General features: G+C 37.6%; 1 protein-coding gene across 4 annotated transcripts in view; it reads left to right on the top strand.

Moving 5' to 3' along the window:
• Positions 1 to 16,726, top strand: part of CTNNA2 (catenin alpha 2) — a 952,920-nt gene that overhangs the window by 91,003 nt on the left and 845,191 nt on the right. For all 4 annotated transcript variants that reach the window (XM_008700056.2, XM_008700055.2, XM_008700054.2 and 1 more), the window contains exon 2: positions 3,952 to 4,147. In XM_008700056.2, coding sequence (XP_008698278.1) covers positions 3,952 to 4,147 — 196 coding nt within the window. The remainder of the gene's footprint in view (positions 1 to 3,951; positions 4,148 to 16,726) is intronic.

The following is a 16,726-nucleotide window of genomic DNA, read 5'->3' as shown; positions in this document are numbered from 1 at the left end:
TCAACTGATACAAAGATCCCTGATATGTTTATTCAGCTTGAGACCCTTGAATACATCAGATGTTATAACTCATTGCAGAAAGGTAGGAAAAAACCACTGGTTAATGTTTCCCTAACATTGATAAGTACATTATTACATTAAGATATCTAAATAATGGCATTGAATGTAAAGATAACAGTAGGATACAGATAACACATGTAGAAAATAGGGAGACAAATATGAAGAATAAACATATTTTAAGATTATTTTATCCTTTAACAGCCTCTCATTCAGTTAGACAGTAAACCTAGAAGAAACTACTGAGTTCTAAAGTTCTCAAGATATAGCATCGGGCACAGGAATAATTTAGCCTTTAGTTTTTCTTGAGCCATATGAATTTAAGGAAGTTATTTTTCCTACCTATGATGCATCTCTAAGCCTAATTTCTTCATCTGTAAAATACCAGAATAGAACCGATGTAAATGGGCATTATCTTTCACAATTTTAAGTGTAAATATAGGTATAGGTCAAGAAGAATAAAAATATGTAACATCAAGGTGAAAACGACAGCTTCAAGTGGGAGAAAAGGAAAATGTGTAATAGTGTAGAGTGCTGTAGATTCTTCCGGGAGGAAGGAGAATGTGCTCATCTAGCAGAGGGGAACTGAATCAGGGAGTTACATAGTGTGGCTAGCCTGAGAATTCCCAAGAGTAGTTTATCCTTAAAAGGATAGCCTCCACCTTCTCATGTACTGTTAAACTTAAACTGCTTTTGTTGTTTCCATTCCAAACATGTGATACACTGGCCAAGAAGTGAGCAGCAAGAGTCCTGCACCCTAAATGACCTTTCTCTAATTTACTAAAAGCTTTTTAACTTTGCAATTGGAAAGGGAAATGAACTGAATGAAGAGAAATTGTCTTGGCTTTCTTGCTGATTTACTGTGTAACTAACTATCTGGAATGCTACTTGTAGAATAATATGGGAAGAAATGACATTTTAAGATTTTTGTCTTCCCATCCAAGAATATGGTATGTCTCACTATTATTCAAGTTACCTTTTATGTTCTTCATTAAAATTTGTATCTTTTTCTCCATCTACTTTTTATGTTATGGTTATCTCTGATAATATCAATTTATGGTTATTGTGAATAGGATATTTAAAACTACATTTAAAAAAAGATTTATTTATTTATTTATTTATTTATTTATTTATTTATTTGAGAGAGAGAGCTTGTGCAAGTTGGGGGGAGAGAAGAAGGAGAAAATATTCAAGCCAACTCCTGCTGAGTGCAGAGCCCACACAGAGTTCTATCCTACCACCAATGAAGCCATGACTTGAGTCAGGCCCCACAACCAAGGGTCAGACACTTAACTAAGCCAACGAGGTGCCTCTAAAACTACATTTTTTTTTACTGGTTAGTTCTGTTATGTTAGATTTTTTATTGTTTATCCAGTATTTAGCCACCTTGTTCTTTGCTCTTATAGTAATTCTATTAGTCTGTTTTTGAATTCTTTTGCATTTTATTGGTGTGGTCATATTCTGTAGAGGTAATAGCGTAATTTACTGTTTTCCTGTCTAACATTTATATCTCTTTTTTTTTTATCCAATTTGTTGACACTGTCCTCTAATAAAACACTGAATAACAACGGTGAGGGTTGACAATTGTTTCTTTATTCTAAACTGATTAAGACATGAGCATTTATGGAGCCCTACCACTTACCCTCTATTTTTCTCTTTCATCCCATCATGGTCTTCCACTCATGAATAAACGAGCGCTTCAACTAAAAGAGGACTGAACTGATTTGCTTCATTTGTATGTAAACACATTTTTCTTAGGTACTTCCTGTTAATAGTCCATGGCTTTTTCTTTTTTCCATATAAGTAACACTTTATACTTGTTATTGTGAGCATACCTAAACTCTGTTTATACAGTAATGCAGCATGAGATAGCAGAAAAATTGAAATGTGTTTACCATTACAGAAAATGAATGGATGATATAGTCATTTTGCTATTTTGACAGCTTCACTATCAGCTTTTAATCCCCCAAGTTGTCAATATACCCAAAGTTAACAGCTCCTTCCCCTCTCTGTTGTTTCTAATTTGAGAAGACTAAAAAAATAGATCACAGAACTTTTCAGAATTGCATATAAAATGAGAATAAATGAGATATCAGTGAAAAATAGAGTATTTGCCTCTGATAATGAGCCTAGCATAAATCAAGATTTTTAAGGTGTTTGCAGTATTTGCTTAGGGGGTTTTGTGCTTATTTCCAGGTATTGGCTGTTTGGGGGAGTTGAGGTTCCTGGAAGAGTAGTGTGTTAATGTGTTACAGTATATCCTTATTATGGAGATCACTCCTGGGGCGCCTGGGTGGCTCAGATGGTGAAGTGTCTGCCTTGGGCTCAGGTCATGATCCCAGGGTCCTGGAATCACAGTCTGCTTCTCCCTCTTCTTCTGCCTTCCGCTCCCCCTGCTTATACTCTCTCTCTCTGTCAAATAAATAAAATCTTAAAAAAAAAAAAAAAAAGAGAACACTCTTGTACTTTAAGAAAGTTACTTTTATGACAGGCTGTCTTTCTTCTGATGGTTGCTTCATTGTGGGTGGAACTGAAAAGACTAATGTGTTATGCGCTACATACAAATTTCACAGCTAACTACCGTTATCCGACAGTCTTAGTCTTAATGATGTTACCTTCTTTTTTTTTTTTTTTGGTGTAGTGTTTGTACTTAAATGTCCTTACAGAGTCGTTCTTTAATTCACTGTATCTAATTATTTAGCAATCAAAAGAGAGCTAAGTATGACAGCTCCCAGTGTTACATTCCCTACCTCTTAAGTATTGGTTCTGCTTGAATTCATCATCTTAGTTCACATTTATTCAATACTTTTTTCCTTCTGGTGTTATCGCTTGCCCTATAAACTGACTGGACATCAATTGTGACTTTGACCAATCCCTTTGTTTGCTATTGGATTTAGAGTAAAATAGCAGAAACAACAGCATTTGGAACTTTCCTGTGGACTAGCTTTCTTGATAATCTCCAATGAAATCCTGAGTCTGCTAATCAGGGCAAATGTCAGTGAAAATAAACCACAGCAGCCATATTCTTATGAAGCCGGTAAAAAATATGGAGGCCACGATGACTCGCAACTTTTGCTGATCAGAATACGAAACCAGTTTTTTTTCATTTCACTCTCAAACTTCTCACTGGTAGAAAATAAGGGATCAGAAATCTATAGGAGATAAGTTGTTTGAAAGATCCTAACAGCTTTGTTAGCAAATTAAATAGCTCTAGTTATGGTGCTAAACGGAGTTTGGCAGTTGAGATGTGTACACAAATTATGATACTTGGAAGAAAAGTGGCAATGAAAATCTAATTTCAAGTCTGGAAATTTTAGCTGGTTAACCAAATGTTGAGACTGAATCATTCGGTTCCCTCAGATCAAATTTACCATTTTGTTTTTATAAGATGTAATCAGAAATAGCAACGCTCTTCAGAAGCCCTTGGAAAGTGACCTGTAAAGCATGGGTATTGATGGCCCATCCTTTATTAACTGTTGTTTCACCTCTGTCCTGACTCTGGGGACCCAGGACAGGCTGTTGGTTCTCCTGAGTCAGTGCTCAGAGGCAATTCCACGTTGGTTTTCCTTTCCTTTCCTCCCCAAAGCTGGTTACTCCAGTGTGCACTGTCTTTATCCATCCATGAAAGCACAACCTCCAGTGAATTGGAAACTAAGCTACCAGTGGGTCTCTGCTCCTTCAACTCATTTACATATTTTTTTTTCCTCTATGAAATAAATGGCTGTTTATGTATATGCTAACCTATATAATTCCCCATTTTCCTTAAGATTAGGTTATGGGATGTGCATTCATGATTTAATAAACAAGGGCTGTTTTAAAATGATGAGTTGATAATGTGTTTTTTTTCTAGACAATTGTGCAGATCAGCTTGACAGTTTTTCTTTCATTTTCAAGGTGACGACCCTTGTCAACACAAGCAACAAAGGCCCATCTGGTAAAAAGAAAGGGAGGTCAAAGAAAGCCCATGTACTGGCTGCATCCGTAGAGCAAGCCACTCAAAACTTCCTGGATAAGGGTGAACAGATCGCTAAGGAGAGTCAAGATCTCAAAGAAGAACTGGTCGCTGCGGTAGAGGATGTACGCAAACAAGGTAGGAGGAATAATATTGTTCAAGAGGGTATATATTGATGTGCAAACAGTGGATTTATCTCTAGAATCAATGCATATTTGCTCAAAGAAGTCGTCTTATTTTTTCCTCAGTATCTGCGCTTGTCATTTTTAATATTTGCTGGAATTAGGTGCATAGACAAATAGAGATATTTGTAGTTGTGACAGTACAGCACAGCTCCGAAAGCTTTATGGCTGCTCTTACTTCCAAAATTGCAAGTTGTTTTCTCTTGGTCGTTGAATGCAGACTCTTGTGTCAAACTGAGGCTCCAGGGAGGACAGCATGAGAGTACCTCATACTTACAGAGTCACTGAATACCCAGGCTTTTAAAGAGGAGGGAGGAGATGATTGTAAAGCAGTGTAATGAAATTATTGTTGCTCTGCATGATTTTCAAATTTATATCTTCAGTTCACAGCTAGTTAGCTATCTATGGATCAGTTAATTATATAGCTAGCTAGTTAGCTATAATGTAACTTTTCAGCATACTTAAAATTTTTAATTGTGGTAAAATACACATTACATAAAATGTATCATTTTAACCTTTTTCTAAGTGTATAATTCAGTAGAGTTAAGTATATTCACATTGTCGAGTAGCCAATCTCCAGAACTTTTCACCCTGTAATACTGAAACTCTATACCTACAAAACAATTCCTCATTTTCCCATTTCCCTAGCCCCTGGCAACCACTCTTGTACTTTTTTCTTTTCTGTGAATTTAACTAGCCTGGATACCTTATGTAAGTGGGGTCATATAGTATTCCTTTGTGACTGGCTTATTTCACTTAGCGTAATGTCCTCATGGCTCATCCGTGCTGGAGCATGGGTCAGAATTTCCTTCATTTTTAGGACTGAAACTATTCTAGCATATGTATATACCACATTTTCTTTGTCCCTTCATCCATCGATGGACACGTGTTTCTACACCTTTTGGCTATTGTGAATAATTCTGCTATGAACATGAATATACAAATATCTCTTTATTTCAGTTCCTTTGGGTATATACCTAGAGGTAGAATTACTGGATTATATGGTAATTCTATTTTTAATTTTTTGAGGAACCTCCATACTGTTTTCCATAGCAACTGTACCATTTTACACTTCCACCAACAGTGCACAAGGGTTCCAATTGATCCATATCCTTCTCAACACTTGTTTTCTTTTCCTTGTTATCATAGTCTTCATAATGGGTGTAGGGTGATAGCTCATTGTGCTTTCAGTTAGCATTTCTCTAATGATTAGTTATATTCAGCATCTTTTCACATGCTTTTTGGCCATTTGTGTCTTCTTTGGAGAAGTGTGTATTCATGTCCTTTGCCCATTTTTAAATCGGGTTGTGTTGTTGAGTTGTGAGCATCCTTTATATACTTTGGGTATAAACCCCTTACGTGATATTGTTTTGCAAACATGTTCTCCTTTTCTGTAGGTTTCCTTTTCATTCTGTTGATTGTGTCCTTTGATACACAGAAGTTTTTAATTTTGGTGTAGTTCTATTCAGAATTTTTGGTTGAAAATGCTAAGGCACTATGAAATCAGGACAGATTACCCCCAGCCTGGCCTCCCCTCTGCATTTCCTATTTCAGTAAAAGTCGCCCCTGTGTATCCAGTTGCACATTGCAGAAATCTTGGTATTGTTCTTGTTATTTTTCTCTCCTTCCAAATACAGTCTATTACAAAGTTCCATAGATTTTTAACTCCAAAATATCTCTTAAGTGGACCAATTCCTGTCTTTATTCGAAAGTCCCACATTTTTCCTGCCCCTGAGCTTCAGTTCACACTGTCTTCTTTTACATGGTTAAGGATGACTCATTCTGTGCATCCCAGCTCAGAGAAAACCTTCCCAGGGAAGCCTTTCCTGACACTCCTGTCATACTTTTTCATGGCCTTTTCCCTTGTCACTTTGCATAGGAGACTTTAATATTTGTGGGGTAACCTGATTGATAACTTTCTACCCTGCCGCACTATAAATTAGTAAAGATAGAGACCAGACCATGTCTCTTTTGCTGATCCGTGATTTGCAGTTCTTAGCAGTCATAAAACTTCAATGAATATTTGTTGAATAAATGAAGGAATAGAGGAATAAGTGTTCTATCACTTTTCTTCTTACAAACCTACCACTTTTTAAATTCACAGATGGATATTTGTCCCTGGAAGTACCAACCCTCCTTCTCCACCAACAACCATCATGCTTCATGCTGCCATCTTCTCCCCCATCTTCTCTCCCCTGAAAGTTAATTTCACTTATATTACCCTAATATAAATTGTTATGTAATTTGAAATGCTAAATTTTACATATTTCATCTAATGTGGATGGAGTATATTTGTATACGTGTTTTAACAACATGAAATCTTCCAAATTTTCAAGTGCTCTTGAAGACTGCTATTCCTTCTGAATTGCAAATGTACACTGTTTGTTTTCATGCATATGTAGTTTTTTTTTTCTTTTTTAGGGTGACTGCCATATAATAAATTGCATACATTTAAAGCACACAATTTTATAAGCTTTGACAAATGTATACACTCTAAAACCATCACCACACTCAGGGTAGTGAACCTATCCCTAGTGAAGAGGGCTTTGATTGGCCCCTAGGATGCTTTCTCAAAGCATTTCTCTTTTACGGTGATATATTTTCCCTTTTGATTTTTTCAGCAATCTTTTAGCTTTCCCTTACTTTTTCCTCACAATTTAGTTTTCACACATTATGTAGAAATTAATATTTCAGTTTTTAAAGCTTACATAAGGAATGCTATTTTTTTTGGACATGATATAATAACCAACATAGTTCTTGGCCAGCCTGTCCAGGGACATGAGAGTGAGATTATTTTTTTTTTAAAGATTTTATTTATTCATTTGAGAGAGAGAGAGAGACAGAGAGAGCAGAAGCATAGGGAGAAGGAGAGGAAGAAGCAGGCTCTCCGCTGAGCTGGGAGCCTGACACGGGGCTCGATCGATCCCAGGACCCCAAGATCATGACCTGAGCTGAAGGCAGATGCTCAAACATCTGAGCCACCCAGGTGCCCCAAGAGTGAGATTTTTTAAAGATGCTAGCTTAGGACAGCTTACAAAGGTCACTCTTATGGAGGATATTTTAAACTTTCTCTATATTATCCACTTCTTATTATAGAAAAATTGTGCATCAGAAATGATGCCTATGTGTAAACTGTATACATGCTCAACTAGCGGGGGCGCCTGGGTAGCTCAGTCAGTTAAGTGTCTGCTTTCTGCTCAGGTCATGATCCCATGGTCCTGGGATCAAGCCCTGCATCGCCTCGGGCTCCCTGCTCAGCAGGGAGTCTGCTTTTCCCTCTCCCTCTGCCACTCTCTCTCTCTCTCTCAAATAAATAAATAAAATCTTTAAACAAAATAAAATAAAAGCTCAACTATCACATGTCCCTTTTGCTGAACATTGTCTAATTTAAGGAAACATGGCTATAGTCTGCAGAGTAACAAACATTCTATGGGCAAAAGCTTTGGAAATTTTCCTTGTCTGTTTCTCTCATTGTCAAATATCTTTCACTCTCAAATAGAGTTCAGATGTCTGTCATATGTGAGAGATGCCTCTTGTACCTGACAACAAAGCCCTCAGGCTCTCCTTTGCATCTGTGCCAATGGGCTCTTCTTAGCCCATCCAGTTTTGCCCAATTTTTCTATTGGCCCATACCCAGATTTTATTAACACATGAGAGCCTGGGTTGATTTTTGGAGAGAGTTTGGGAGAGTGAGGGGAACACTTAAAGATTAGAACAGGATTATTTAGTTATTGGAAACTTTGAAACTTAGTATCTTTCCTTCCATCATAGAGATCTACTTTCTTACCTGTAAGATGATATTCAGAAATTATGGGAATGCTACCATCAAGAAATATCCTCCTATAAAGTGGCCCTAGTATCTATATATGCTCACTTATCAAATAATGTGTAGTTTAGAACTGAATCTATGAGAGATGATCTTTTACTATTGAGTTGTTTTTGCTTTTTTAAATCAAATGATCAGAAGTGTTGCCACTTTTTTTTTTTTATTATGGTATGTTAGTGACCATACAGTACATCATTAGTTTTTGATGTAGTGGTCCATGATTCATTGTTTGCATATAACACCCAGTGCTCTACACAATACGTGCCCTCCTTAATACCCATCACTGGGCTAGCCCATCCCCTCAGCCCCTTGCCTCTAAAACCCTCAGATTGTTTCCCGGAGTCCATAGTCTCTCGTGGTTCATTTCCCCCTCTGTTTACCCCCCCCTTCATTTTTCCCTTCCTTCTCTTACCAATATCCCTGCTATTCCTAAATAATTTTCAGAGTCAATGCCTGAAGTTTTAATATTGTACAACTCCATTTTCAGACTTTTAATACAAAACCATTTCTTATTGGGGTTTTTTTGAGTTTTCACAGCATTCATGATTATAATCACTATAATATGGCAAGATTATATATGAAATTATCTATTTATGCTATTATTGTTTCTAGGCTAGGCTTAGTGTTGTTTGAATTTCTTTTTCATTTGAAAAATGTATTATCTCTTTTAAATCTAGGCTGTATGCCAGATTCTTAAAAGTGCTCAGTAAGAAGGGTGACAATATTTTTAACCTAGAATATTCCAGTAGAAGATCTTCCTGTGCTTTTAAATACTAACCTGCAAAAAGAAGTTTTTGAGTACAAATATAATAGAATTTCTGTTAAAAACAAGTAACAAAAACAAATCATCAAAATATATATTTAAGAAGATAAATCATTGTACTTAAAATTTAGAGCTCTGATATTTAGACTTAGGTAAAGATGGGGTATTTGGTCAGGGGTGTGTGTGTGTGTGTGTGTATGTGTGTGTGTGTCTATCATAGCTAAAGTAAAAGTTGTTAAAAATGTTATATAAAAGAGAGTATATTTATTAATTATAATTTATCAAATCTATCTGACAACCTACCTACGGCAGTAGCTGTCTTTCCAATCACTGAGCAGTCCTGGGCCTTCCAGGCAGGGTGCTGGAGAGCTGAATCAGCCTTTAGTAGTCTCCCAGAAGGGTACTGAGTAGCTTAGTGTGGCTTGGAGTTGGTGATAGTTGTGTGTGGTCCTAGAAAACTGTGATTTAATAGTTGTGCAGCCAGTGAACCATACGTAGAGGAGCTCCTAGTAAGGAATGCAAAGGAAATTATTCCAATCATGTCTTTATATTGAAGCTCTGGGCCAAACAAACCTTGGGACAGAGAATGCCAAAACATTTTTAATGTTTACCATCAAGATCTTTCTGGATTGGAAACTCTTTCTGAACTATGACTAGTCTGGGTTTCTTAAATTTCAGTGAATATTAATATCGCCTGGGAAGCTTTTGAAACTCCTGATGTTCAAGCCTTAACCCTTATCAATTAAGTTAGAAACTGTGGAGTAGGACCCAGGCATCAAGGTTTTTAAAGTTCCCCAGGTGATTAACTTCTTGTCCATTCTTGTCCCACTTCTTGTCCATTATCTCCACTTTGATGACTCATCAATCCCTGTTAGTCAGCTAGCATTTCACATTAGGTAGCAGATGGCAGTCACTCATTTTAGCAGGCCTATAAGCTGAGAGTTTACATAGAGTTAGAGAGGTGAGATTTACATAGGAGAAACAGCCTGGTATTCTAAATTAATATATTGTGGATAGATATATTCTGTGCTAAATGATGTTTTATAATGCCTGACCTTCTGTAGGCACTCTGAGAACATGCTTTAAGTATACACTAGGGAACCAAATCTATAGGACAGTTAATATTTAAATTGCTGTTGGAAAAGAAAGGTATGAAGCTGGAATTAGCAAGGAAGAAAGTATGTTTAAGCTGAGCATGGATTAAAAATCTGTCAAGGGTAGTGGGGTAAGCATTTAAGCTTGAAGCAACCTGGGGCACCTGGGTGGCGCAGTCGTTAAGCGTCTGCCTTCGGCTCAGGTTGTGATCCCAGCGTTCTGGGATTGAGCCCCACATCAGGCTCCTCTGCTAGGAGCCTGCTTCTTCAGAACTCTCCCACTCCCCCTGCTTGTGTTCCCTCTTTCGCTGGCTGTCTCTCTCTGTCAAATAAATAAATATAATCTTAAAAAAAAAAAAAAGTTGAAGCAACCTGATTTTTAAAGGCGAAGAGGTAAAAGTGACATTGACAATTGGGGAATGGATAGAAAAGCCTTGATTTGATGAGAAGTTTCATATTCAGGCATAGTTAGAAATCTGGTAAGATGATAAGAAGGGACCACCGTGGGAAGAGTTTAGGAACTGGGCTTCTTATAGACAACATGATGGAATAAGGATAGGAAGAAAAGAAGGAGGCTAGCTGATTGGCTCCTACCTATTTAAGTGGTATTTTAGAGATTATTTTGGCAACTTCATGGAAAGTTGAAATATTGGACTCAGACTGCTTATGTGTTATTGTAATACTGAAGAGAAAACAAAACAAAAATACTTTGAGGTTCTAGGATTCAGGTGGTGGCGATAAGAAGAGAAATAAGAAACTAGATAATTACAAACATTGTGAAAAAGAATAAAATATTTGCCATTTGTTGAAAGGAAGAAACAAGAGTCAATTTTCTAAATTTTTGGCTGTAGACAACTTAATTGGGATACCTAAGGAGTGACAGGGATGGGCAGAAATGACTGATTTTATTTTAAACACTAATGAATGAGAGGAACTTCCTAGCAGATGGTTAATGCTATGGGAATGGGACTTTGGAGAAACAGAGAAATTTGACATCTTTTGAGTTGATAAATGAAGCTTTCAGAAACAGACCCTTTTTTTTTTTTTTTTGAGTACTTGCAGATAGATTTATAGGGAAGAATAGAGGGATGTAGGTTTAGTTTTGGATGAAAGGCTCAATTAGGATTACAAGATGGGATAGAAATAGAGAGGAGTGGCATGCCCTGAAATATGACCAGAGAACAAAGAGAGTACAGAATCCTGAAATCCAAGGGAATAGAATATTTTGCAAAGGAGACAATGATCAGTCTAGACTCTGGAATGCTCTTGCAATTAGGTCTTCTTCTGAGATCATGGAGGACAAATAATAAGAAAATGCCTTAGATTTTGCTAGTTTATTTTCAGGAAGCTGAAGGAAGAGAGTAGAGGGTGAAGTAGTGGATATAGGCAAGAAAGTTCACCATAGTCTTCTTTGGCCATCATTGCACTATATACAACATTATGCTCTTGCTTCTGCAAATAGTCTGGTACTCAATTGAGGGACCATATGTTATCACGATTTTATGTATCTCTGGAGCCTGGCACATAGTGAGCACTTATGGCATGATTCCAAAGATTGACACAGTATGGAAGGAGAAAAATGAAAGAGTGATTGGAGGAAATATTAAAGGCAAGCAAAGAATATGATTTTTTGCGTATTTGCTTATTTTGTTGAGCCCAAATCAGAAGTATCAGAGCATATACTATGAGAGGGAGCCACTGGTGAGAGCGTTTGTAGATACAAAGGAGAAAGGCTCAGGTTGGTTGCTTGAGATAATGCAGAAGGTATGTTTCTTTATAGAGAAAAAAGGAAAGGAAAAAGGTAGGAAGGAGGAGAGATATACCCAACAATGGGTTTTATAGAAAAGATTAGAACCAAAGTAGATTGGATGAAAGTATCTCAATTATTTTGAACAAAAGAGGAGGTGGTTTTAATGGATCGTGTATAACTAATATTTGACTACTGTCGTAGATTTAAAAAAAAAAAAAATGGCTGTTACCAGAATGTCTGTGGGTCTCTCATATGTTTCCAAGGGATTTATTTATTGAATACAACTGATTGTTACTGCAGTTGAAAAGACCAATTTATAACAGGCTTAATTGGCTAAGAATTTTTAAATTTAATTTGTTTATTTGGTATGTACTGGCATCTGCTAGCAATGGGATGCTCACATATTGCCTTTATGAATCGTCCTTGATTTGAAATAGATCCAAAAGCTGTGCTTTGGGTGACAGGCAGTCTTCTTCATATTTGTCCAATAAGCAGCTCCATTTAAGAGGTAACACAGCAGTTGCTTCTATGCCATCCCATTTTTATAACTCCACACCCTCTTGAGCTACGGATCAGTTGCCTGGGTTTTCTATCTTCAGTCAACAGCATTCTCTGATTGCCCATTCTCTGTCTAGGAAGTTACAACAAATAAAAACAATTAAGACATGAACCGGCCACCAAGATATGCTAGGCCAGAGTAGAGACAGACATGTACATGGCCCTCTTCCAACTTTAAGAGAGATCTCATGGAGACAAGAAAGTATAGATAAAAGAGGTAGTTTCTTCATGGAACCTTTTTTTTTTTTCTTTCTTTCTTTTTTTTTTTTTGAAGTCAGATATGGTAAAACCATTCATTGCTCATACAGGGTTTTTGTTTCTTTGTTTGGATACAGCCTCAACTATTAAGTGATGTATGGTGATATCAACTAGTTCCATCATTAATTTTTTTTTACCCGATCAATATTTATTGAGTAACTAGGCCCCTAGGTGGCTCAGTTAGTTAGGCATCTGACTTTAGCTCAGGTCATGATCTCTGGGTCCTGGGATCCAGCCCCACATCAGGCTCCCTACTCAGCAGGGAGTCTGCTTGTCCCTCTGCCCCTTCCCCCATTCTCTCTCTCTCTCTCTCAAATAAATAAAATCTTTAAAAAAATATTTATTGAGAAAATGAGCAATGGACTGACACAGAACGAGACTGAAAAGAAATAGTAAAGGGAGAGAGAAAGGTGTCCCTCACATCTCTGAGGAGAGAAACCTTTTGCCCCCTGATGACTTAGACTTTCTCTTTCCCCACCCCCTTTGTTATTAGGGTGTGATGTTGGTGGAATGAGCTGGTTCAGCTGAAACTGTAGTTGTTGTCAACTTTGTGAACTCTCTAGCTAAGATCTGGTCCAAGGCCATTTCCCTGGCCAAAAAGCTCCTACTGTCAGATAGTCCCGTCCCTCATCCTCCACCTGCCCTATTAATATGTAAAACAACACAGTGTGGGGAGGGGTGAGGGAATGTTCTCTCTGGGAGCACTGTCCACAGAGGTCAGCTCTCTAAGAAGGATTCTGCTACTGCTTTGCTTGTCCTTTTTCTCAGGAGGAGTATCTCCCAAATACCCCTTGCTTTATGCCTCTACTCTTGGTACTCTGAATTTTTGGTCTCCTAGAGATACTGAACTTGCTTTTCTGTGCTGTGTGCTGACTCTCCACTGATGCTTGACTATGCTTGTATGAGTGGTATGTTACTGTGTTCTAATGTAGCATCCTATTAGTCATGGGTGAGATTTCACTCTTGTATGACTGGAGGGTTAAGGGAACAGGTCTCCACTGAAGGGATGCACCTTCAGAGAAGAAGAGAACTTCAGGACAGAAAATGGAGACTCGAGGGGCGCCTGGGTGGCACAGCGGTTAAGCATCTGCCTTCGGCTCAGGGCGTGATCCCGGCGTTAGGGGATCGAGCCCCACATCAGGCTCTTCCTCTATGAGCCTGCTTCTTCCTCTCCCACTCCCCCTGCTTGTGTTCCCTCTCTCGCTGGCTGTCTCTATCTCTGTCGAATAAATAAATAAAATCTTTAAAAAAAAAAAAAAAGAAAATGGAGACTCTAGAGGCAAATCCTAGGGAAGAGCAACAGAACGAGAAAGAGCACTCATTTCTCTCTTTGGGTCTTGCTTCCTTGAGCTTGGACTTTGCTGAGTGTAGATCTGCTGCTTTAAAAAATAATATTATCGGGAAGCTTGGGTGGCTCAGTCGGTTAAGCAACCGATTCATGAGTTTGGCTCAGGTCATGATCTTGGGATCGTGAGATCGAGCCCCATGTCAGGCTCCATGCTGGGTGTGCAGTCTGCTTAAGATTCTTTCTCTCTATCTCCCTCTGCCCCTCCCCCAGCTTACATACTCACTCTCTCGCTCACTCTCTCTCAATAATAATAATAATATCAAGTAATATAATAAAGTGCATGTTTATTAGATGAAGCAAAAGCAGACCTTGAAGTTGGAATGGGAAGTATCTCTTCAGTTGCAGACTCAGTACAGCTGAGTCAGGGCTCCAATGATGCCCTGCTGTGCCATGCTGCTCACCGGCCCTCACACGGCATCTCCTCTCTTTCTTCATAGAGGCTTCTTTCTCAAGTGCTTCTTAAAATGAAGTTCACAGACCACTTGTTTCAGAATCACCTGTTTGAAGATGGGTAATGCCTATAAAAATTGGAATTCCTGAACCTAGCCACAAACCCAGATTCAATATAGCTGAGCTACCCCTAAAAATCTTTATTTCCAGCTAGTACCCCAATCTTATGCTTCCAAAGTTTGAGAATCACTAACAGTCTAAGCTTTATACGTCTTTATGCATGTCATCTTTAATTAGTTTAAGTCTTTTTTCTTTCATTGAAAAGGATGTTATCCAGGAATGTAATTAATTTTCAGAAGCTTTAATATCAAAAGTTAAAAAAAATAGAAAAAAAACCTAGAGATACATATAATGACAAAAAAATAAAAAGACGTTTGATGTGAAAATATCATGAAGAAAAACACATAAATGTGAAAATGCTATACAATTTAAGATTCCTCTTAGTGGATATTTTAACATTTGCAGTAGTTTTAACTGTTGCATATTTGGTTAAATAAAACATATTTGTATGCCATAGTTTGCACTAGTGGAGTGCCCAGGAATGTCCCTTGTCAACTTGAGGCCCCGTGTATGGCTCTTGTTTCAACATATTGGGAGATAATGACAGATTACTCTTTCATCCAACCCCTCTTTCTGGAGCTCTTGGCTTTTGAAAATGTCATAATCTTTCAGGAAGAATAATAAAAGCAATAGCTTACATTTATTGGTTGCCACTCCATTTGTAAGACACTTGGCATATATTCTTTCAATATTATTTTGTTGGTTTTTGGAAGTCTTATTATCCATATTTTACATAAGATGATAGCGATGCTGAAAGATCTCCATGTACATTAATTGACTAGACCAATGCAACAAATATTTAAGTACTATGTACCTGCCCTATTTTGGGGGCTGGAAATATAGTATACTGAAGAAAGAAAACAGACATTCTCTGCCTATAGAATACAACATTCTGATAAAAGACAGACAATGATTAAAAAATTTAACAGGCTATAGAAGTGCAATTTAAAAATGGAACAACCAAAGGTATGATGAATGAAAGATAAATTGGTAAGTTGAACTTAAAATTAAAAACTTTAGCTCTGTGAAAGACAGTGCTAAGAGAATGAAGACAAGCCATAGACAGGGAGCAAATATTTGTAAGTCACATATCTGTTAAAGGACTTATATCAAAAATATACCAAGAACTCCTAAAATTCAACAATAAGAAAAGGAATCACTGGATTCAAAAATGGCAAAAGACCTGAATAGATATATCGCCAAAGAAGAAACATAGATGGCAAATAAGCATATGGAAAAAGTATTCAGCATCATTTATCATTAGGGAAGTGCAAATTAAAACAAAGAGATTTTGCTGTATACCTACTAGAATCAGTAAAATTCCCCAAGTTGACAATACCAAATGTTGGTGAGGATGAGAAACAAGAACTCTTATTCATTCAGTTGCAAAATCATACAGCCGCTTTGGAAGACAGTTTGGTAATTTTTTTTCTAATAAAACTAAAAATAGAGTTACCATACAACCTAACAATCTCGGTCTTTGGTGTTCACCCCACTGTTGTGAAAAATCATGTCTGTACAAAATCACCCAACTGTATTGTATTAAAAAAAAAAAATCTGTTATTTTAGAATAATTTTAAATTTACAGAAAATTTGCAAAGTCAGTACAGAACATTACCATATACCCTACACCCAATTTTACCTGTTATTAACATCTAGCATCATTATGTTACATTTGTAACAACTAATGAACCAATATTGATACATTATTAATGGAACTGAGCACAATAGTAAAAAAAACAAAACAAAAAAAGAAAAACACCTAAAACAATCCCCCAAAACCCCCTAACAATGAGCCCTTCTGCTGATGTACTTAGTGAAAACGGCAAGAGCAAACATAGTGTGGATGCTGAAATATTCTTGTTCTTACACTGACTTGCAAAGAGTGATAAATTATACATCTGTATGAATAAAATGTGGAATCTAGTTTAGAAGATTGCCAATCCAGGACTATTTCTTTTAATACCCTTTATCGAGATTCTGATTTGTCAGCCTAAGTAAAACTGTTCTTGCCTTTAAAGAGGGTACCGTTAAAGAGGCTTACAGGATATACAAAACACAGTAAGAAAGGAAAAAGAAATCCATGGAAAAGAAGAAAGAAGGGTGAGGTCAGAGACTCGCGAGAAGCCAGGAAAGTGGCTAATGCACATATGAATCAGTGCCCAGGCGTGCTGCGCTGGGTGGACGCATCTGCCCTGGAGTGGGCAAGATGGCAGGAGGAGCATGAAGGGGTGTGGGGGGCAGTTTTGTAGCGGACCCAGAGCCAGATTCCAGCTCTGCAGTTTTCATGCTGCCTGTGCTGTGTGACTTGGGCAAGTTCCTTATCCTCCCTGCACCAGTGTTCACAAGAGTTAAGTAGGGGTAATCATACGTACACTTTGAGGACCGTTGTGGAGCACAGATGACAGGATGCACGTAAAGTGCCTAG

Source organism: Ursus maritimus, unplaced genomic scaffold, assembly GCF_017311325.1.
Source record: "Ursus maritimus isolate PB19 unplaced genomic scaffold, ASM1731132v1 scaffold_6, whole genome shotgun sequence".
In the NCBI taxonomy this organism is placed as follows: domain Eukaryota; kingdom Metazoa; phylum Chordata; class Mammalia; order Carnivora; family Ursidae; genus Ursus; species Ursus maritimus.
This window is presented reverse-complemented; position numbering and strand designations above follow the sequence as displayed.